Here is a 22,772-nt window from a genome sequence, read left to right as displayed (position 1 = left end):
TATCAACTCCTAAATATAATACTAAATATCGTACAAGTGATTATTCCTAACCAAAATGGTAAAAATTGCATAAAAACGCATTGATTCTAGTATGGGTTATTTTTGACCCACTTATGGAAGAGTGTAGGGTCCACTCACTCGTGCATTTAAGGGTTAACCCTTAAAGGTTGGGGTAGTAACACAAAAACAAAAAATTCTTAAAATGTATAAAAGGTAAGTTAAAAATGTGAATGGCATGATATCAAAAACGTGTTTTTTTTAGGAATACCTGGAATATGAAATGATAACAAATTTTCATTACAAAGATGTTTCAAGAAAACAACCTGACCAGGTCATTTTTGACCCACTTATGGAAGGTTGGGGTAGTAACACAAAAACAAAGATTTCTTAAAATGTATAAAAGGTAAGTTAAAAATGTGAATGGCATGATATCAAAAACATGTTTTTTGAGGAATACCTGGAATATGAAATTATAAAAATTTTCATTATGAAGATATTTCAAGAAAACAACCTGACCGGGTCATTTTTGACCCACTTATGGAAGGTTGGGGTCGTATCATAAAAACAAAAATTTCTTAAAATGTATAAAAAGTAAGTTTAAAACATGTTTTTTTGAGGAATACCTGGAATATGAAATGATTAAAAAAATTAATTCCAAAGATATTTCAAGAAAACAACCTGACCGGATCATTTTTGACCCACTTATGGAACGTTGGGGTAGTAACACAAAAATTTATGGAACGGCCAATTCAATCCAACCACCAACAACCTTCAGTTGCGGCTTTGCACCAGCCCACCACGCTTTAATAGAGTCATCCCACCATGACAAACCAAGCCAACATGGAAGCCAAGCCTGTTCCACTCATGGTGAATAGAAGAAGGCTGATGTTTAGCAATATGCTGATCTTGGAGGAAAACATACTCAGACAGCACACACATCGGCCTTGAAGATACACCACACACACACACACACAGTCGCACACACAAAAATCTTCTTGTACTGCATCCATTGAACGGTTCTGCAGGAAAAAGTCGAAGTTTGCATGCTTTGTTTTTCACCGTCTTTGCTCACATGGCTTAATGGATGCATGCTCATATTTTCCTTTTTTTTTTCCATCATGGCATAACTAATCCATAAATGCATGTGTGGTTTTCATCTGTCATCATCGTTGAGAAATATGATCATTACAACTGTATGTGGTTCAGCACATATTAATTCAGTGAGGTTTTTTTTTTGGGTGCGAATATTTGGGTGGTTGTTCAAACACTTGAAACATTACCATAAAATAATAACAACTTTCTTCTGCAATAATACCCCAAAAAATCTGTTTGTGGTCATGAAATGAACTTTGGTACTGCATTAGGAGTCAGAACTAAATAATGTGACAAAAAACAGAACCCTGAATATCTCAACGTCTTGAATTCGATATTGTTTTGTGGACTTATGGTATGTTATTTTGCACACGGAACACTCAGAAATACGTAGTGTGCTTGAACGCCATGTTGGTCTTCCACTACGCCTCCTACCTGGCAGCTCTAAACGCAACATCCTTCTACCAATATATTCAGTATCTCTACTCTGGACATGTCCCAACCATCTCAGTCTGGTCTCTCGGACTTTATCTCCAAGGCCTCTAACATTAAATGTTCCTATGATGTACTCGTTCCTGATCCTATCCATCCCGGTCACTCCCAATTCTCATCTCTGCTATCTCCAGTTCTCCTTCTGTTTTTTTTTCTCAGTGGATCTGGAGTACTCGTTCCTGATCCTATCCATCCCGGTCACTCCCAATTCTCATCTCTGTTATCTCCAGTTCTGCTTCTGTTTTTTTTCCTCAGTGGATCTGGAGTATTCGTTCCTGATCCTATTCATCCCGGTCACTCCCAATTCTCATCTCTGCTATCTCCAGTTCTGCTTCTGGTTTTTTCCTCAATGGATCTGGAGTACTCGTTCCTGATCCTATCCATCCCGGTCACTCCCATTTCTCATCTCTGTTATCTCCAGTTCTGCTTCTGTCTTTTTTCTTCAGTGGATCTGGAGTACTCGTTCCTGGTTTGTATACCAAATTGCATGCTGAGGACAAATTCCTCCATGTTGGCAAGTCTGCATTAATACTTCCTATCACGCCTCAGAGTTGTCCGCACTGATTTAGCTGCATATATGACAATATTAATTTGACTAGTTTGTTATATATTGTAGTAACCAAGACAGTGTACAAAAAACTTGGTTGAAAACCAAAAACCCAAACCTATGGAACCTTCTTGTTGGTTTGTTCCCTACGATACGATAATCAACACTTACCATCCACGATTAATAAATACCAACGCAATAACCAAACTATGTTTTTGAATGAATACATCTCTGACGGCATGAGAGTACGTTTTATGTATGCATCCCCACAGCGGGATTGTGTAAACAAATTCACGAGGGCTGCTCCACACACATTTCTCCCTGGCAGTTCCACAGCTGGGAGCAATGAAGGCCTCATCAGAGGGTTCCGGAGAACACCCCACAATTGCCTGACAGAAAAACGCAAATTGTTAATGGGGACCACACTCATTTTCTCATTTTTAAAAGGAAGCCTTTTTTTAAAAACCAACCTCTCTCCCTCATCTCAAAATATCTCACATAGCCAACTGTGTTAGCATGTGTTACCAGACAAATGACCTTTATGGATTATACAGAAATGATGTTTTAAATGATATCCATGTAGTATTCAAGTATGTAGAAATACTATAACATGAATGTCTGTGTGTGTAACTCATACTTGATGCAACCGCCGCAGTCGATGTTTCCTGTGTTTTCCTTGATGGTTCTCTCGGAGACAAAGGCCGGGTACTCTGTGTCACATGGTACCTGCATGCTTCGACCCAATCGCTGAGCTGATCCGGGAAAAAGATGAAAGAAAGGAAAACGATGGGGATGGAAAAAAATGGGTTAGTTGAGGGTTCCTGGAAACTGAATTGCCAAAATAGTTGTACAAATAGAATGTAAGTAAACAGAAACACCGCATCCTTGTAAATATACACACTTGAGAGAAAACAGAATTTGCTGAGTAGGTTTATAAGGTAAACCCAAGCCTAGGTACATTAAGTTGGCCTCTACTGCCACCCAGAGGCTTAAATGGCTTCTTTTCATAAGCGCTAACATTTTTTCCTAGCAAGTCTTTAACCCCTTTAATGCATAAGTGGGTCAAAAATGACCCGGTCAGGTTGTTTTCTTGAAATATCTTTGTAATGAAAATTTGATTAATTTAAATATATTTTTTGTTTTTGTGTTACTAACCCAACCTTCCATAAGTGGGTAAAAAATGACGCGGTCAGGTTGTTTTCTTGAAATATCTTTGGAATTAATTTTTTTTTTCATTTCATATTCCAGGTATTCCTCAAAAAACATGTTTTTGATATCATGCCATTCACATTTTTAACTTACCTTTTATACATTTTAATAAATTTTTGATTTTGTGTTACTACCCCAACCTTCCATAAGTGGGTCAAAAATGACCTGCATGCATTTTCTATGGAATCCAATAGGAACCTTTGATTCTTATCAACTTATCAACTCCTAAATATAATACTAAATATCATACAAGTGATTATTCCTAACCAAAATTTATGCAAAATTGGCATAAAAACGCATTGATTCTTGTATGGGTCATTTTTGACCCACTTGTGGAAGAGTGTAGGGTCCACTCACTCGTGCATTTAAGGGTTAACATGATCATTTTCCTTTCAAATAAAGCCATAAGAACCGTTTTTCCACCTATTCACAAAGCAAAATGTAAACTGATCCATGAACATTGTCATTGAAAAAATAACTCATGTTTGACTTCATAAGTCAAACTTTGACTTCATAAGTCAAACTTTGACCGCAGAAAAAGAGAATAAAAGAGGCACGCGTCCAAAAAGCAACAAATAAAAGCTGGAAGAGGATGAAATTACCTCAGGTGACCTCAGCAATGGCGTCCATCTGTCAGCATGCATTGTTTTTATTTGTTTGTCCCAAACGAGAATAACTGATGTATATTTGCATGGATCGTAACGGTAATTCATATCCACTTTATTTCTGTTTTTTCTTTACTGGCTTCATTTTCTTCCAGGCACACATTTAATGATATTAATTCAAGGTTTGGAACACCGAATACCGAACGCCTGTCTGAAATTTAAGCTGCTCCCACTTTCATATTGCAGTATTAATTCAAGCCAAAACTAATATTTAGTGTCAAAGTCAATGCTTTCCTCAACATCCTCTTATCATGAATGAAGGGAAGCTCTCCAAGCCGTTGGGCAATTTCACAGTTGGCTAGCCTCAGGTCTTAGCAGGCGCTCTCTATCTTTTCACAATGCAAACACGGACCTGTGACACCCAGATGACATGTGCCAATTCAGCCGCCTGTAAGCCAGTCTGCCCCGCCCACCAAGCTCAACTAATCCCATTCGTTAATGCATGGAAGTCTGTGTACGCACATGCAGTAATTAAACAATTCCATTCAAAGTACAGACATAATCCACTTTCCCTTAACCCTTAGATCAGGGGTCTCAAACATGGACACTAGTTTGAGTCCCCCGCCTTGATATGAAAGTTTAATGTTAGTGCGGCCCGCGCAAGTTTGATATGGATGCTGTATGGTATCATGTACCCAGAAAAAATTATTACGTTTGATTAATGTTCATGTTAAAGGTTAAATAACTGTTAATAGTTATCCTCCCTATCCGTGTGGAAGTGGTAAGTTTTTGGCTATTTAAGTTGAAAGGAAATAACTTGAAGGCTACCGTTTAGGTCGCTAGCTCTCTACTTTGCGAGTTAGCATGTGTCTCAATTATTAGAGCCCTGTAGACATGACAAAACACGACTATAGTCACATTTATACTTTTTTTTATTTACAACATATTGCAACTGCAGGGTCTTGAGACACATGCTAACTCGCAAACTAGAGAGCTAGCGACCTAAACGGTAGCCTTCAAGTTATTTCCTTTCAACTTAAATAGCCAAAAACTTACCACTTCCACACGGATAGGGAGGATAACTATTAACAGTTATTTAACCTTGAACATGAACATTAATCAAACGTAATCATTTTTTCTGGGTACATGATACCATACAGCATCCATATCAAACTTGCCGCGGGCCGCACTAACATTAAACTTTCATATCAAGGCGGGGGCCTCAAACTAGTGTCCTGCGGGCCACATTTGGCCTGCGGGCCGCGTGTTTCAGACCCCTGATTTAGACAATAGAATATAATTCCTGGGAAATTAAACAATAATTAAACTAAATAATAAAAAATAATTATAATAATTTAAATAATTAAATAATGGAAATAAATGCAAAGAATAAAGTGCCTGTAATGCTTAATTAATGAAGAATGGCGATTTTTTTCTTAACAATATACCAAATAAAATTAATACATGAATGTAGATACGCCGGCATCAGTTGTACGCGTGTGTGTGTGTGCGTGTGTGTGTGTGTGTGTTCTTACCTTTTGCAGTGACGTCAGATTGCCACCAGCTATAAAGGTTGAACTCCACGAAGAATCTATTATACAAAGACAACATTGACATAACATTACAAGGTCATTCAATGTTAGAATAATCGGAACTGTCTAAGCAGTGGAACACCCCCCCCCAAAAAAAAGAATATTTTAATGAACATGAAGTCGAATCTGCGGTGACAACAGACCACCCAGGAACATTCTCCAGCCACAGTGTGGCATCGTCGGCCTCCACCGACTGAATGAAACATCAGGCAGCCATTACCACATCACGTCAACATGCGTGAGTGGACGCCGGCAAACAAATATACAGATGGCACACAACAACACACAAAGCCGATTGGAGTCTTCAAAAAAAAACAAAAAAAAAACAGAATTATGAGTCCTGCTATTACAACCAGACCACTATGCTCCCACATCCACCCGATTCTTACATCACAAGCTCGGTTAGGATCCACTTTGCAGCTGAGAGGAAGGCAAAGTAAGGCTGAGGAGACAGGAAATGAACAAAAATGTTACCGCAAACAACACAATGCAGGATTGTGTAACCTTCGTTCCAAGAAATACTCACATCCAAGAGTGTGGATCCACTGGCGCTACTTTCCGAATAGACCCAGCAAAGAGCCTGGTAGTCGTACAGTGTCACCCTGATAACAGATAACAGAATTTGATTCCTCCGATAGCCTCAAAAAAAGCATTTTTTTTACTATTATTAGTTTAAACAATGTTTTTTTTAATCTAGAATTATCTTCATCATACAGTCCTGGTGACACAGCTGAAACACCACCAGGAACCAATTAGCACTCATCCAAGTCCCGTTATTGTATAAGCAACAAACCCGTCTAATGTGCAAATATATGTTCATGATTCATATATCCTATCTGTCATTTTGCATGGAAACATTTAATCATCAAAAGTGGGTTGACAAAAACAACCTTAGCTGATCCTGACAAATTTCTCTGGCAGCTCGTGTTGACCTCACACTCGGGATTAATCAGGATCAAAACTGTTCACGTCGATTCTGCGCAGATAGCCGGAATGTTTCAACGCAGAGTGTATTGGTTTGATTAGTTAAGATCAACACTATAAGCTCTGTTAGTCATCAGGATAATTCTTTGACGGACGCAAGCTGAATTATTCACGCATTACGTCATGCTCAATTTCAAATAAATCATCATCCAACCTTAAAGAGCCTTTGAAATCTTTGAATCCACCAGGACTCTTGAACTTTATCCCTATCATAATTGGGATGAACCCAATTTGTCATCCATGGATTTAATAGAGCGGGATGCTGAATAAAGTTTTAAAAATGTGGTTGTAATTGTCTACGTGGACCCAAATAATAAAACCGTGCATGAAGATTTCACAAACAGATCATACAAGTAACGTTTCTGATTTTCTTTGTGTTTTACTTACAGTATATTATGACTGAGAATGTTATATGTGAGATCATTTAAAAGTACCAACAATTTACCTCTTAAAAGATCCCATCTGCAGGAGTTTACTCATGACGGCTCCCTCTGCTTCTCCGAAAAAATTCCCTGTCTTAAGACAAAAGGAAAATGTAATTAATATTCCATATCTGTATTGAGTTATCCACTTGGGGGCAGTATTGGTAGCTCTGTGGCGGTCGCCTACCCTTTCAGATATTTGACTTGAAGCATGTACAGTATATATATATATATATTAGGGCTGTCAAAGTTTTAATTACGCTAATTTTTTTGACGCACAATTAACAGAGATAAAGCGGTATTTTGATTAGTAAATTTTTGCCATAGGGAAGTGCGAAGGTATTTTTTTAATGTACATTTACACATAGTACCTTTGCATATGAGTGTTCCAAATAACGAGTTTTAATTGGCAATTTTTTTGCTTCGAACTGTGATCTAAAATTTTGTTAACGGCTAGCTAGTTAATGGCAAGCATAGCCAAGGACAGCAACGTTACGAATCATGTCATTACAGCGCTAGCAACGTTAGCATTAGCTAAAATTAGCAGTGTACTCGCTACTTATCGACACATCAGTAAAACATAGTTACATGATAGCGATCTAATTTATCGTATTTATGAGGTATTGTGTACAACTATGGCAGTAACGACATCAAATTAAAAGCACGTAATCAACACAGATAAAGCGGTATTTTGATTAGTAAATTTTTGCCATAGGGAAATGCAAAACTACTGAAACACTGCCGGTATTTTTTTTATATACATTTACACATAGTACCTTTGCATATGAGTATCCCAAATAACGAGTTTTAATGGGCTAATTTTTTGCTTGGAACTGCGATCTAAAATTTTTGTTAATGGCTAGCTAATTAATGGCAAGCATAGCCAAGGACAGCAACGTTACGGATCATGTCATTACAGCGCTAGCAATGTTAGCATTAGCTAAAATTAGCAGTGTACTAGCTACTTATCGACACATCGGTAAAACATAGTTACATGATAGCGATCTAATTTATCGTATTTATGATTTATTGTGTACAACTATGGCAGTAACAACAATACAGTTACAGCCTAGACTTTTTCATCAGACAAATATGCACATTAGCATTCATTAGCATTAAATCTTGCCGTTATGCAGTCCCACATAGTATCAGTATTTTGAACTTACTAAATTAGAAAGTGTTGTTCCCAGTTTGGGTGTGTGACCAATCACAGCGAAGGTGGGCCGTGAAAGGTGTAAGAAATGAAAAGAGACCGTTTTGGTCAGCTGGAATAGGTGCAGATTCTGGAAGATCTGCAATGTTTTCTGTGCTGGTTATTGTGTGTAGCTGCTCTATACGAGTCTGTGAAAATAAGCATAATAGGTCCCCTTTAAACATTAAAATTTGATTACTGACAAGTTGTCACACAAAATGGGTCTAAGGTCACCAGTTGAAAATCACTGCTGTTGGTTTCCAAAATGGGGTACGCAAATTATGATGTGGCGTATGTGGAAAAAACAAAAACAAAACAACTGTCACCGAACACTCTCAATTATGAGGACTCCATTACTTTTAGTTGTGGACTCACACGATAACAGAAAGCACAGAAAGCTTTCTAGATCTTCCAGCATATGCACCTATTCCAGCTGTATTTCTTTGCATTTCATGCTTCCCGCGAAAACAGTCTGTTTTATTATGTTTGTTTGTCTGTTTTATTATTCCACCCACGGCCCACCTCCAGACACACCCACTCCGCTGTGGTGTTTATATTTCCTTGATATACTATGACTTTATATAACGTATGCAAGCCTCACCAGAGTATAGTCCTCTGCCACCAGAATGAAGCCATTGTTGTCAATGAGGTAACAATTAATGTTCTGTTGGAAAGAAGAAAAAAAATGTTTAAGTAAAAAATTTTTTATCAGAAATAAAAACACCAGAGGGTCAAACAACAGACCTCATCATCACAACTTTTGGAGCATTTTCCATCAAGGGCGGCACACTGAAAAAGGAGAAATATAAGCAACTGTAATGTTAGGCTAAGAATATAAATCTCCCCTGCCGGGTGAAAATGGAAATACTGCTTATGAATCCATATCATTGACAAAGCTTGAAGCACATTAGCATGATTCATAGGTTGTGGGAAAATAGAGCATTTTAAAAATATGTTTTTTTGCTTTTTTTATGTGTACCTGTCTGCTGGCTGTCCAGAATTTCCTCTGAAAGAAATCTAGTTTCATTTGGATGCCCACGGCTGAAAAATAGAAGAAGAATTCAATTAAATATGCATGTATGGACGTTTATTGAGAACTTTGGAGGATGATCCATAGAGAAAATACCAAGGTTGCGGATGTAGGCGGAGGTCGACAGAGTGTAGTTATCAAAAGAAAGAGTGAAATTCATATTTTTTAATAGTTTTTATTTGTGACCGATGATGAATATGTCTGATTTGTCGCAGTTGAGTTGAAGTACGTTTCAGTACATCCAAGATTTAATTTCAATGAGGCAGTTAGTCAGGGTGACATATAGAGTTGGATGTCGAAATTTGAGACCATAGCGGAGGCTGATGTTGCCAAGGGGGAGCAAATACAGAACGAAAAATAGTGGACCAATCATTGATCCCTGGGGGACGCCATGTCATAGAGGAGCAGTGGAAGAGGTGCAGTTGTCAATGCTGATAAATCGTTATCTGTTTGTGAAGTATGACCTTAACCAGGACCGGGCGGAGCCTGTAATGTCCAGAGAAAATTCCAAAATTCCAAAAATGGTGTCCAATGCAGCTGTGAGGTCAAGGAAGAGGTGGCCAGAGCCTGATCAAAGTAGGAGGTCATTGGTGACTGATTGGTGGTATCCGATTGTTACGAAAGGTTGTGAAATTTTAAATAATAATAAACATAATTACTTGAAAAGGGGGGTAATAGGAAATAAAACCAGGTTTGCACTTTGTGTGATTGTTAAGGCTAGTACTGTGTTGCCGTGGCCTGTTTTTAGCCGTCACCCAGAGGAACAGGTGCAGATTGTCTTGTCATATGCTTCGCCAGATCTTTTCAGCAGCCCACCGTTTCTACACCCACTTGGAAAACCCAGGAGGAAAAGTTAATTTAAGATGCTGAGCAATGGAAACAGAGCCTAGATCATGATGCCAAAACACATATACAGTATATATATAAATATATATATTTTTTTTTTTACCCTAAAAATACGACAGAATAGTGGTAAGGACAGAATGGTGGGAAACTGTCAGTTCTCAGGCATAAATGAATGGGAATCTGTCAAAGTGCATTACAGGTAAAAAGAAGCAGTTGCATAGCGGTATTATGTAGTACTAGTACTAAATGTTTCATGGACAAAAAAAATACCATAATAAACCAGTGACTTACAATGTCCGCTCTCACTGGGATGGTCGTATCTTTCAGCAAAAGATGTAGAGGTAAAAAATAAAAATGAAAAAAAAAGTTATGTGCATTGTTAGCTACCTCGTGGTAGCTTCTTTTCTCTCATGTTCATATTTCACATACCGATTTATGGATGATGGACAAAATTACAAAAAAGTTGCAGTTTTACCTTCAAGAGGAACGCCTTATAGCGCCTTATAGCGTAGAATTCATGTTTTAAATGTGGGGGTATGCAGTCTATATATGGGCTGAGCTGGGTTTATGAATACAAAGATGAAGAGTCATAAAATCCACTCCAAATCCACTCATCACCGATATCCCTTCAGCACAATCCCAGGCAGGAAGAGATGACAACCAGCTTAAAGCCTCCAGTTAATTGGAACTCTCTTCAGGGATTGTAGAAGCCAAAAGACACACAAATACGCACATGAGAGAAAGTCGGAATTTTGTGTCTTCATTTTATATCATGTCAAAAAATGCTAACGATGCTTTGTAAAAAAGTCACAACGCTGATGGGTTTTTGAACGAGTGACAAATCGGGTAGTTTGCCCTTCAGGGTTTGCCGAAGAAACATAAATCATACGGTCATATCAGGTGTAGCCTTATTTGCATTTGTATTAGTTCCATTTTTTCCCACTTGGGTCAGATGCTTATAGACTCCACTCATACTGTTATGCAATCAATCATACTATACTATAATTTTTTATTTTTTTTTTCATGACGCCTGACCCATCACATGTCACTGGGAAAGACGTACCGTTGGAGTACCCACGTTTTTTTTTTTCAATTTGATACTGATATTAATATATCAATAAGTAAAAATGTAAAATAAAGTGTGTGTAAATGTGTATTTTTTATTTTATAAATGACTGAGAAAAAAATAAAAATAAAAATACAAAAGTAAAAGACACTTAGCCTGATAGTATTGTTATATTGGCATTTCCAGTATTGAATTATTAAGAAGAAAAAAAAAGAAAAAAAATCAATTATACTATCAAAAATAGTATATAGAGGCTTTGCTATAGTGTAAGATAGTCAAAGATTGTCTACGTAACAAGCTCAAGTAAATGATTTAATATGACAGCGTGAATCAAAAACTAGGCTGGACAAAGGCCCATAGCAAGGAGGTCATAATCCAAGGTCATATTAAACATAATAATCATTAATCACTCATCCTTTGACCATTTTTTGCGTCACCTTCAAGTGACCCAAGAGAGCTTAGCGGTCCATCCATTTACGCTACATACAAAAAACATCCAATGTCGATTCCCTGCAACAGCTTAATATAAAACCGACTGTGTGCATGCACATGTGTGCATTTGTGCATGATTTTTTTTTTTTCCCCCCTGCTGTGCCGAGAGCATGTTCTGCACCCCCCACCTTGTGCCCCTGGTGCTTGCATATTAGCGTCTGAGGATTATCTAGTTCACGTTTCATTTTTGTGCAAAGGTACACCCCGGATCCCAGATCCGTTTCTACCTCGTTCAGCTCTTTCCAAATCCAGACCACCAATGTCAAATTGCATGTGGACCCCGAGAGTTAAGAAGCACAGCTGTCCGCCGGGGGACGACACGCTGTCACATTTACAGATACGACCATAGGGACACGGGGAGGAAGCAAGCAGAGGATGTACAATTCCGAGAAGAAAAACACAACGTCAAGGCAAAGGGAAGAGAGAAAAATATGTCAAAGCACAAAAAACCGAGTGATGGAAAATAAAAGAGACAGAAAGAAACAGGCTGCAAGCAAGAGAAAGAGAGACAGGGAGAGAGCGCTCGAGCAAGCGAGAGCTTCAGTGATTCCCACACTGTCTTTCTGGCTGGCACTAAGCTCTGTGTTCTGATCCGGCTCCTCTGATGGGGTTTCATGCTCGTAGGCAGTGTCGGGGATTCTGAGAGCAACACACGTTTTTTTCAAAGCCTTATTTTTCTTTTTTTTTGGCTTATTTTAAAATCCCACTCACTGACCATGTCAGCGTACCGAGATGAGAGTCGGGACAAGTCATCTCAGCCTTAATGACGGCTAATGGATCCTGAAGAAGGGTCGGTCGCTCGAACCCGAAAGTGGAGATAAAAAAAAGGACAGCAAAACTCAAGCGGTTGAAGGACGGCCAGCAGATATGAAAGGTGAGCGAACTACTCGATATTAATATAGAATGGTACAACCTCGACATGCATAAACATTATTGTAACGCATCTAATTTAAATAATTTCCGAATACAAATAGTTACACGTAACAAAACTGTTTTGTTTACCTCCGTACTTTGGCGCTTTTGCTCACATTGTTTTCCAAAAATCAAGACATTTATGCTAAGCTAACTTGCTGTGTGTTGTGTGTGTGTGCACATCATTACAACATGTATACTCGGGGGCTGGAGGGACTCATCAGAGCAAAGAGCCATTCTCCAGTGTTGACCTCGTTCTGGAGCCGCAACGCTCCACTGAGCTGATGTTGTGTTTATGTGTGGCCACACAAGCGCTATGTTTATATATATATATATATATATATATATATATATATATATATATATATATATATAGTGCATTTTCAAGGAAATATACTTATGAGGATATGCTGACAAATAGGGATTTGTACTGAAACCTTCGTTATTTGTGCCTAATATTGGTTCTAATTTTAATTTAGTGGAAGTGATATGAGTCAAAAATCAGAATCGAGCAAAATTTCTCACGTCAAAATGCTCAAATGTTCATTTCCGACGTTAACATGTCAACAGCAGTGCTCAGTTCTTATACTCAAAGACACATTTCTCTATCCACAGCAGCTATACAACACTTTGTCCTTAAGCGCCAATACCATTAATGGCCAGGTGCATTCACAAACGCCGGAATTCTGAATGTCAGCGTTACAACACAAGCAAGTTGTCACACTGACTTAATTTCGCTGAATTCATACTCATACTCATACAAGACTCTCGCATGTAGTGTTAACTAGCATACACCATTGTAGCAGTAGTCTGCACTCAAAGTACTGCACAAACGACACAGTGTCTGTGTTCTGTATTGTTGTTGTGATAATTGTTGTAGTTTTATATCATCTTGGTGAATGCAATGTATTTATGTATATTATTGAAGTAATTAAATTACTATTCTATTCAACCTGCACTCAATTCCGTAAAAAAAAAAAAAACACAATGTCTTTGGACTTAATATGTTTTCTGTTTTTAAGCACCGATACCGTTTCAAAGAATTGGATCTTGCTGTGTTCCTTAATAATTTGACTTATAATTTAATAAGTATAATAATTAGTATAATAATAATAATTACCAATTATCAAAGACATATTTCTGTCACTCTCCACACCAGCTACACAACACTTTGTCATTAACAAATAATAATAATAATAATAATAATAATAATAATAATAAGTGCCCTGTGATTGGCTGGCGACCAGTCCAGGATGTACCCCGCCTCTCGCCCGAAGACAGCTGGGATAGGCTCCAGCACCCCCGCGACCCTCGTGAGGAAAAGCGGTAGAAAATGAATGAATGAATGATTATTATTATTATTATTATTATTGTAATTTTATTTTTACAGAATTGAGTGCAGGTTAAATAGAATAGTAATCTAATTACTTCAATAATATACATAAATAAATTGCACTCACCAAGATGATAAAAAATCTACAACAAATATTCACATCCTCATTAACGAATGATAATAATAATAATAATTATTATTATTATTTGTTAATAATAATAATTAATTATAATAATTTATTCTAAATTATTTAAATTATTTGTACAAATTACTGTTTACGCTACATTGTTCATATTTGATGTCATCTATTTATTCTCCACATTATTTTTTATTTTTTTATTTTTACACGGGAGCCAGGCAACAACATTTCGTTGGCAATTTCACTGTTGTGTTATTGTGCAATGATAATAAGGAAAGTCTAAGTCTATGTCTATACTGGTCCTACAATCTAGAAATGAGCCGTAATGCTTCCTAATTTGACTGCAGTGTTCCCATTTTTAAAAATGCAGCGTCAAAACCTAAACACGGTGTACTGTGTCTATGACATCAGGATCCGTAAATACACTGAATTAGCCGGCTACATTCCCAGGCTTGGGCCTGAACTTCATTTCATTTAGCCTCGAGCTGGTCCAAGCCAATGCTATAAATACTGCTGTAATGTTGCAGGAGGAATGGACATGTGAAGCAACTCAAAGGAATCAGACACCCAATATCTGCTGTGTATGGATTTGTTTGTGGGTAGAGAGTGGGTGAGGGGTTATAGTACGAGACTTTGACGTCATGGAAGTCCCGTATCTAAGCAGACTGGAAGGGTGGGCGAGAGCATCATATTTTTTGTTTATTATAGTCAACCTTGTGCTGTCTGTCAAACTTGGAAAAACAGGATCTTAAAAATACCAAGATTTTTTATGTTATGTAAAGTATTTAATCATTCGGGGGGCCCTGAGGAAAACCCCAAAAGTCGTACCTCTTGGTACCGGCCATTTTTGATCATTTTGACTGATTATTCATGACACACAGTTTGTTTCTACCTTTTTTCGTCATTTAGTAATCAGCAGTAGTACCCGTAGAACTTTCAGCAAAATTATAGTTCCCAACAAAAAAACATGCAAAAAAACAGCTTTTTGTGAAAAGATATATTTCAAGATTAAATTTCACTTTGACACAAAGTTCTCTATTCTTTTATTCCTAGAACTTGCCTTTCAAAAGGACGTAATGTCTGTTTTGGTCAAGTAGTTTGGAAAATAAATTACACGCAAAAAATGCGACTTATACTCCAGTGCGATTTATGTTTTTTTTCTACCTAATTATGCATTTTTGGCATTGTGCGACTTATAGTCCAGAAAATATGGTATATTTAACCAAAATATAAAAACAACTACAAACAACACAACACAATAGCGTGTGAATGCGTTTAAATTTCCCCTCAATATGTATATGGACGCTGCAAGACTCCTTTTTACTGCCAAGTTGCTGTGAAGAGTGTATTTCTATGGGAAAGTTGCAGTCGGAGTTCTTATAAAATGCATTTCTGCACCAACATGCTCTCTTCTGTTGTGAAGTTGCATCATCATCTCTTTTCGATGCTAGCGCAAAAAAAATCAAACAAACAAAAAAACGTAAAATACAGGGTGCGATGGGTTGGGTTGAAAAACCTTATAAATACATATTTGGCAGCAAATGAGCTAAACAACATTTAATATATTTTATCAAAATTTAGTTTGGATCAAAAAAATCTAAAATTGCTCACCTCCATTTTTAAAACTGAAGAACATCTCGAGCTGCGTGTTACATCATATCTGAGCATGCCCTGACAGAACGCACCCGGGATGAATTTAAACAATCAAAAAAAAAAAATCAAATTAAATCTTGCTAATATTTTACAATTAAACTCGGGACATGTTTTATATAGATATATATTTTCGACAAAGATGAAGAAGATTTTAAACGAAGAAGAAAAACACGACAAAGACCCGTTTGAGCGGGTACAAGATACCTCAATCGGATTGGGGAAAAAAATATTCCACCCCTGGGAATCCGATTATCTGTTTATTCGGATTGGTACTTTTCTTTCGGAATGAGGTGTATACAAAGGTTAAATTCTTTCCGTTTGAGCAAATAAACCGAATGAAATTGGAATATTTGGGTCCATGTATACGTGGCTAGTGAGACCTGTTTTGTTGTTGGACTTTTGTGTTGGTCACCGATTGTCTTGTCAAAGACTTTTAATCTCAATGAGTTTTTAGGCTGGCAAAATAAAAACCGGACTTGATAACCATTTTAATCAAATCTATAATCACTATTTCTGTCTTTGCAGTGTTAGTGGCGTGTTGCCTCCTCTCCCTCCTCTCTTACTCACAAGCCTGTCCCAAAGAGTGCAGCTGCAACGCAAACACCAAAGTCGTGGACTGCCGGGGTCGCGGCCTGTATGACATTCCCCGCCGATTACATCCAGACACCCAAGAATTATATCTCCAAGACAATCGGATCAGAGGCCTTGGATCGATGGCTTTTCGAGAAATACCACTGGTCCGCATTCTCGATCTATCAAATAACTCCATCACATCTGTTTCCCCAACTGCTCTTCTGGGGCTCAGAACTCTGCAGCGCTTCAGTCTGGCCTACAACAGCCTGAGGGAGCTTGACAAGCGGTTGTTTGGACCCATTCACTCGCTTTCACACCTTGATCTTTCACACAACAGGTTAGGCATCACATCTAAATCCGAGTAGGATTTTAAAGTCATTTTGCTAATTTGATGCCGTGGTGCTTGTCTCCTCCCAGCCTGTGGGGCTTGTCCGGAGCCTTGGGGGATAATCTGAGGAACCTGAGCCACTTGGGACTCGGTCACAACAGGCTAACACGATTGGACCGAACCCTGCTGGACGCCTTGGGCCACCTGGACAGCCTCACTCTACGAGGCAACCCGTGGAAGTGCGACTGCCATCTTATCGGCCTCAAACTGTGGCTGGAGACCTACCTCTACAAAGGTGAGCACCGTTTGGACCGTTTGGACAATAATCCCAACAGATCAATTCCTTTACAAACACAATATGATGGGTATCGGCCGATATCAACCACTCCTGGTTTTACAACGCCGATCCCCTCCGCGTTGAGAATAAGCATAGACTTCCTGTCTTTGTGAGAGTGATATGCAGTAAGTTTTCCAAAATGTCTCACCGGGATGGCGCTTTAAAAAGCTTTAGTTTGGTCATTCGAGGCTGAACACTTGGCACATTGTGCTGAGTTTGAGGCTGGCGATGTGATCATCCGTCAGGCAGTGGCTAAAGCCCCGGTCCCAAACCGCTGTACTCGCGAATGTGGGCAAAATCTGAGGATTAGTACCGCCTCAGTACGGATCCGGGAGCGTGCAGACACTGTAGTACGTTTAGTTGTGTGGGTGATGTGTGACGAGTGTGACGTGATAAGTATTTTTTAGGGATTTCAAATTTCAGACAAAATAATCGATCTGAAAAGAAAACAAGAAAATAGATTTAATTCCCATAGAACACGTTGATGGAACGATTGATGTGCGATTAACACACATATGTCCTGTTTGACTGGACTATGTCCTGGACTGGTCTCAGGCTACTTATAGATCATACCGATCGGCAATTTGGAGTTGCCAATTTACCCAACATGCATGTTTTTTGGAATGTGGGAGGAAACCGGAATATTCCGAGAAAACCCAAGCACGCATGGGGAGAACATGCAAACTCCACACAGAGTTCCCCAATGGCGATTCGAACCCTGATCTCCTGAGTGTGTGGCCAACATGTTCTTCGGCCCGAAAAAAAGAGTATTTTGATTGGTAAATTTCGCTCTGACGACAAGTCCAATGTTATTTATATCTACTCTCGCTGTGATTGGAACGGTCACGAACTACATCATCGTCGACTTGCCAGAGAGATACTGAAGCACTTAAGCATTTACGCAGTGGTACCGATGCATACGAGTGTCCCGAATAGGTGCGTTCAATGAGAATCAACGAAATTCGTACGAATCCCCACTCGCCTTAAGCATTCAAAGACTATGGGATTTCTAACTATATTCTTTTTGAAGCCACCATCCACCAGTACGAGCATGAACTTTGCTTTTGAAAGAGTTTGTGTACCAAACAAATACATAGTGTACATATACAAGTTTTTACACTGAGAAACGCACTACTAAAATATTCACTGTGCTATGCAGTGGAAGTACAGTATATCTACAATTATAGTGACCGGGATTTACAATTATCCAAATCAGAGGGGCAAATCTTAGATTTATGGAAATGATAATGTGTTGACCAATCCGATGGGGGGACTGGTCTTAAGATATTTCTCAAGTGTTTTACAGTTTGTGTGTTTATTATTAACACACGATTAACACACATACGTCCTGTTTGCGGGAATGTACTGAAGCACTTGAACTGACATTTAGACAGTGGTACCGAGGTATACGAGTGTCCCGAATAGGTGCATTCAATGACAATCAACAAAATTCGTACGAATCACCACTCGCCTTAAGCATTCAAAGACTATGGGATTTCTAACTACAGTAAACCTCGGATATATCGGATTCAATTGTTCCCACTGGTTTTGTCCGATATAAGCGAAATCCGATATATGCGTATACCGGAAAATGTCCGTTTTACGCATATATCGGATTTATATCCGGTATATGCGTAAATGGGATTTTATCCGTTATAAAAAGGCACTTCCTTGACTATGTTTCCAATGTACCTGGACGCGCAGGCAACGCTGCAAACGCTGCAAATGACGTCGTATAGCGGCCTGTCACGATTCGGCGAATCGGAGCGCCACGATGCGGCCATCCGATATATGCGAGGGAAATTTAATGGAAATGCATTGGAACGGGACTGGAGATTTTGTCCGAAATAGGCGAAATCTGTTATAAAAAAATCCGATATATGCAATGAATTTTTATTGGAAATGCATTACAGAAAAATCGGTTCTTTTTTATCTGTCCGTTGTGAGCGAATTTCCGATATATCCGAGTCCGATATATCCGAGGTTTACTGTATATTATTTTTGAAGCCACCATCCACCAGTGCAAGCATGAACTTTGCTTTTGAAAGAGGTTGTGCACACATGTACTTGTTAACATATACAAGTTTTTACACTGCGAAAACAAGATAGTTAGAATGTACTACTAAAATATTCACTGTGCTATGCAGTGGTAGTTCCAGTATATCTGCAATTATAGTGGCCGAGAAGTGCTCTTTAACAAAAAAAAGGACAAATTACAATTATCCAAACCAGTGATAATGTTTTGTCCAGTCCGATGGGGGGACTGGTCTTAAGATATTTAAGTGTTTTACAGTTTTTGTGTTTTACACTACCCAACAATTGTATGACATACCCTCTGCAAACGACTAATAAAGAGCTTGTGGAGGTGATTAAGTTTTAAATTACAGATTAGATTATTTATCCCGGCATGCACAGCATTACGAAACCAAAATACACTCACTTGGAGCTAGCTTGCATGTTGCACCCTTTCTTTTAAAGCTGCAAATTATAATTAGCGAGAAACAGAACAATCGGCCTTGTAGCAAGAATATGTAGTGACGAGACGACCAGAGATTAACCAGCGTGTCGTCTGGAATTCTGATTTACGGAGGATCACAGAGGGTGGCCGCTGAAGTCCCGCCGTCAATCATAACAAACTTCACAGGTCCAATTCCGGAAAGCTGTTAAAGTGCTAGATTAATTAACGCCGCCTCACAAGCCCATGAACCGGTTGAAGCGGCGTTGCGTCTGAGGTCATCTCTACGGTTATTCTAATAAACCTGATGATGTATATCTCCGCTCTCAAGGTGGCGCAGTGGATGAGGTGCTTTGTTCCCAGCCCGTCGAGATGAGGGACCGAGACCTCCAGAAGGTCCCTTACCAGCTTTTCCACGCATGCATGACCACGAGTTACCATTACTTGTTTGCCAACATACATCATCTGGAGTCGGAGCGGCTGCTGCGAGGCCACATCCACGGCAACCACGCTCATCCTTCAAGCCACACGCTCCATGTCCCGATGGCGATGGGGGAGGGCTTCGGTGGCGGAGGAGGAGCAGGAGGAAGTTTGCCAGAATGCGAGCCGAAGCAACGGCACCGGCCGGTCAACTTGCGCCACGCCATCGCCACAGTGATCATCACCGGTGTTGTGTGCGGGGTGGTTTGCTTGATGATGCTCGCCGCCGCAGTGTACGGATGCGCATATGCCGCCATCATGGCGAAATATCAGCGGGAGCTGAAGAAGAATGAGGAGTTGGCAGCGGCTCGTGCGGCCCAGCATACCACACAGGATGAGAAGGAACCACTGGAGAATGCGATTGCGTAGGAGATGATGATGATGATGACACATACCGAGAACTTCAAACGTGGGCCTCAACCCTTTAACCTAATCATCTTTGGATGCCGTGTGTGTGTGTTTGTGCATGTGTGAGTGTGAGAAAATGTGTGATTGGAGTTTGTGACGTCTTCTGAAACTTGGGTAACCCTCTTACGCAGGTATTTGTCTATGCACTAAAGAAGAACTGGAAATTTAAAAAAAAAAGACTATTTTCTCTAAAGAAAATAGAAAGATGCATATCACAGATACAGTAGAAATCGCTATATTTATTACTCTATTTGTAGATCTTAGTAAATCTCTGGTATTTGATTATAGTTTTTAATTCAAAGTAGGCAGCTGTTTTCAGTTATCTTTGTAATGAGAGGAAAAAAAAGTTGTGTTGTGTCTATGCTGGCCGAATGAACATATTTAAAGAGAACTTCCTTGTTTGTGCCTAATAATGTGATATAATTTTTCAGAGAAAATATGTTTTATTAAGGAGTTTTTTTCTGACAAACTCATTCAGGGACGATGGGTACATTTTTCCGAAGCAATAACAAACTTTGGACTCAGCCTTGTTGTTTCCCCACAACTTTTACGGGTTCACGCTGATTATTGTACTGCTGCAGAAAATGGCGTCGACACAAATGCAAACTTTTACTGTCCAGTCGGTTGAGATGTTATATGTGAGTCATGGCAACTACATAAAGGTAGAAGTGTCTTTCAGTATGTATTATACAAAATAAATGGAAACATTTGACCTGACTGCAGTATTTATATTGATCAGATCTTTTGAGTTTTTGGGATTTTTTTGACACATTTGTATAACACAAAAAAATGGGAACTTCGGGTGCGCCAAAATTATTCTTTTATACAGAAGGAAAAACCATAGTTAGTTTAGCAGGTTTAAAGTATTATGTTTTTCAAGCATGAACTCTTCTGGCACTTTGAAAAATAATGTTCCCAAATGTTAATCATTGTTGCATATATGCTTTATTTAAAGAAAAACTGCAATTTTTTGGTGGGAATTTAGCCCATCATTCGCAATAATTATGTCCTTATTATGTGCATTACCACACAAGAAAATTAGTTAATTTCAGCTAGCTTACAATACTGTCATTGGGATACACTTATTTTAATGCTAACAATGTTGCATCGTTTGATATACACGATCGGATCATGCATTAACACAGGCAGTGATAACATGTAATAGTTGATAGTATTTTGATGATTTTAAACCCCACAATAAAAAAAAATAAAATTAAAAAAATAATAAAAAAAAAAAAATTAAAAAAATATAAATAAAAAAAATAAAATAAATTTAAAAATACATAAATAAATAAATAAATAAAAAATTTAAACCCCACCAAAACCTCTTTTCTCGACCCATGCTCGTTCTGTCAACGACAACAGCGGCGACAACACTTACGATTTCCGCTCACATTGGGATGGCTGTGTCTTCCAGCACGAGACATGTTCTTCAGTCCAAATGCGTATCTTGAGTGTTTGTAGCGAAATCAAGAGCTCGATATTCCGTCTTCCGTGTGTGTGTGACGCTGAGCTTGACTAGCGATTAGAGCGGCGTCGTGTTAGTTAGCTTAGCCGGGTTTTGGTAGTGTTTTAAATCACTGAAATACGACAAGATACTGCAACTATTATATGTTATCATCATATCAAACGATGAAACGTTGTAAGGGTTTTTTTCTTCATAGTCAAAATAAGTGTATCCCAATGACAGTATTGTTAGCTAGCTGAAAGGAACTAATTTTTTTGTGTTGTAATGCACAGAAAAGGTAAAAAATATGTGTTCATGTTTCACATAAGGATTGTGAATGATGAGCAAAATTCCTAAAAAAATTGCAGTTCCCCTTTAACACGTGATTAAATGTGATTAATCACATTATGAAATGGTTTACACACCGTCAGAGTGCATAGTTTTTTGAGACGTACCATTAATATACACTGATGAGGTTGGTCGACCTGACATCCGATGCACGTGGCGAAGGATGTGACCGCCACCGTACACACACGCATACACCGTAAATGATATTCCGGCACAGTGTGTGTGTTCGTTTGTGCACGTGGGCATGTGTGTATGTTCAGCAATGTTGTGACTCAAGAGATGTCTGGGGGAGTCCAGAGGAATGAGCAGGGGGGGTGGGGGGGGGGGGGTACCATGGCATGTGATGTCATCAGCCTGTCTTGTCAAGTTAGCGCGCCAGTGTATTCACAAGTCCACAGCTCAGTGGAGCGGAGGCCAGTGAAAACTGGCCCTAACCGGCCCACGCTAAATTTGCATTGCAGCCTACATTTCCCCTCCCATCTGACTGTCTTACATAAAATCATTCTTACAGACGTCCCCCCCGATCTGATAGGCATGATCGCCGTGACTTTACATCACCACGAATACACCGAGAGCATCGTCACTCGGAGTAGACAGTCGCTTCATCTACCTGACACGATGGTGCAACCTTATACCAGGAATACCGGGAAAAGAATATGACGGACTGCATGTTTATCGTTCTGCTACAAATCAGATGTATACCAGGCACGTTTGTCTTTGTGCGTGTACACGCATGTGTCGGAGCTGTGGCACCACACACGGACCCCCCCCCCCCACCTCTCTCTTTCTG

At 39.0% G+C, this 22,772-nt stretch overlaps 2 protein-coding genes across 5 annotated transcripts in view; one reads left to right on the top strand and one right to left on the bottom strand.

Annotated features, from left to right (window-relative positions):
* The window catches only part of LOC131137224 (voltage-dependent calcium channel subunit alpha-2/delta-3-like), a 98,757-nt gene that overhangs the window by 4,066 nt on the left and 71,919 nt on the right, over nucleotides 1–22,772 (bottom strand). For 3 of the 4 annotated variants that reach the window (XM_058084910.1, XM_058084911.1, XM_058084912.1), the window contains 8 exons: nucleotides 9,115–9,176; nucleotides 8,880–8,924; nucleotides 8,737–8,799; nucleotides 6,967–7,037; nucleotides 6,064–6,139; nucleotides 5,927–5,979; nucleotides 5,481–5,536; nucleotides 2,769–2,883 (listed from right to left, as the gene is read on the bottom strand). In XM_058084910.1, the coding sequence (XP_057940893.1) occupies nucleotides 2,769–2,883; nucleotides 5,481–5,536; nucleotides 5,927–5,979; nucleotides 6,064–6,139; nucleotides 6,967–7,037; nucleotides 8,737–8,799; nucleotides 8,880–8,924; nucleotides 9,115–9,176 (541 nt within the window). Of the gene's footprint in view, nucleotides 1–2,768; nucleotides 2,884–5,480; nucleotides 5,537–5,587; nucleotides 5,840–5,926; nucleotides 5,980–6,063; nucleotides 6,140–6,966; nucleotides 7,038–8,736; nucleotides 8,800–8,879; nucleotides 8,925–9,114; nucleotides 9,177–22,772 lie in introns of those variants that run through there. The other variant, XM_058084914.1, reaches the window with a different exon arrangement.
* On the top strand, nucleotides 11,846–22,286 carry LOC131137225 (leucine-rich repeat and transmembrane domain-containing protein 1). The gene is made up of 4 exons (XM_058084915.1): nucleotides 11,846–12,443; nucleotides 16,132–16,516; nucleotides 16,597–16,802; nucleotides 19,631–22,286. The coding sequence occupies exons 1-4, from the start codon at nucleotides 12,437–12,439 to the stop codon at nucleotides 20,146–20,148; spliced, it is 1,116 nt and encodes a 371-aa protein (XP_057940898.1). The 5' UTR covers nucleotides 11,846–12,436; the 3' UTR covers nucleotides 20,149–22,286.

The sequence above is a fragment of the Doryrhamphus excisus genome, chromosome 10, assembly GCF_030265055.1.
Source record: "Doryrhamphus excisus isolate RoL2022-K1 chromosome 10, RoL_Dexc_1.0, whole genome shotgun sequence".
Taxonomy (NCBI): domain Eukaryota; kingdom Metazoa; phylum Chordata; class Actinopteri; order Syngnathiformes; family Syngnathidae; genus Doryrhamphus; species Doryrhamphus excisus.
This window is presented reverse-complemented; position numbering and strand designations above follow the sequence as displayed.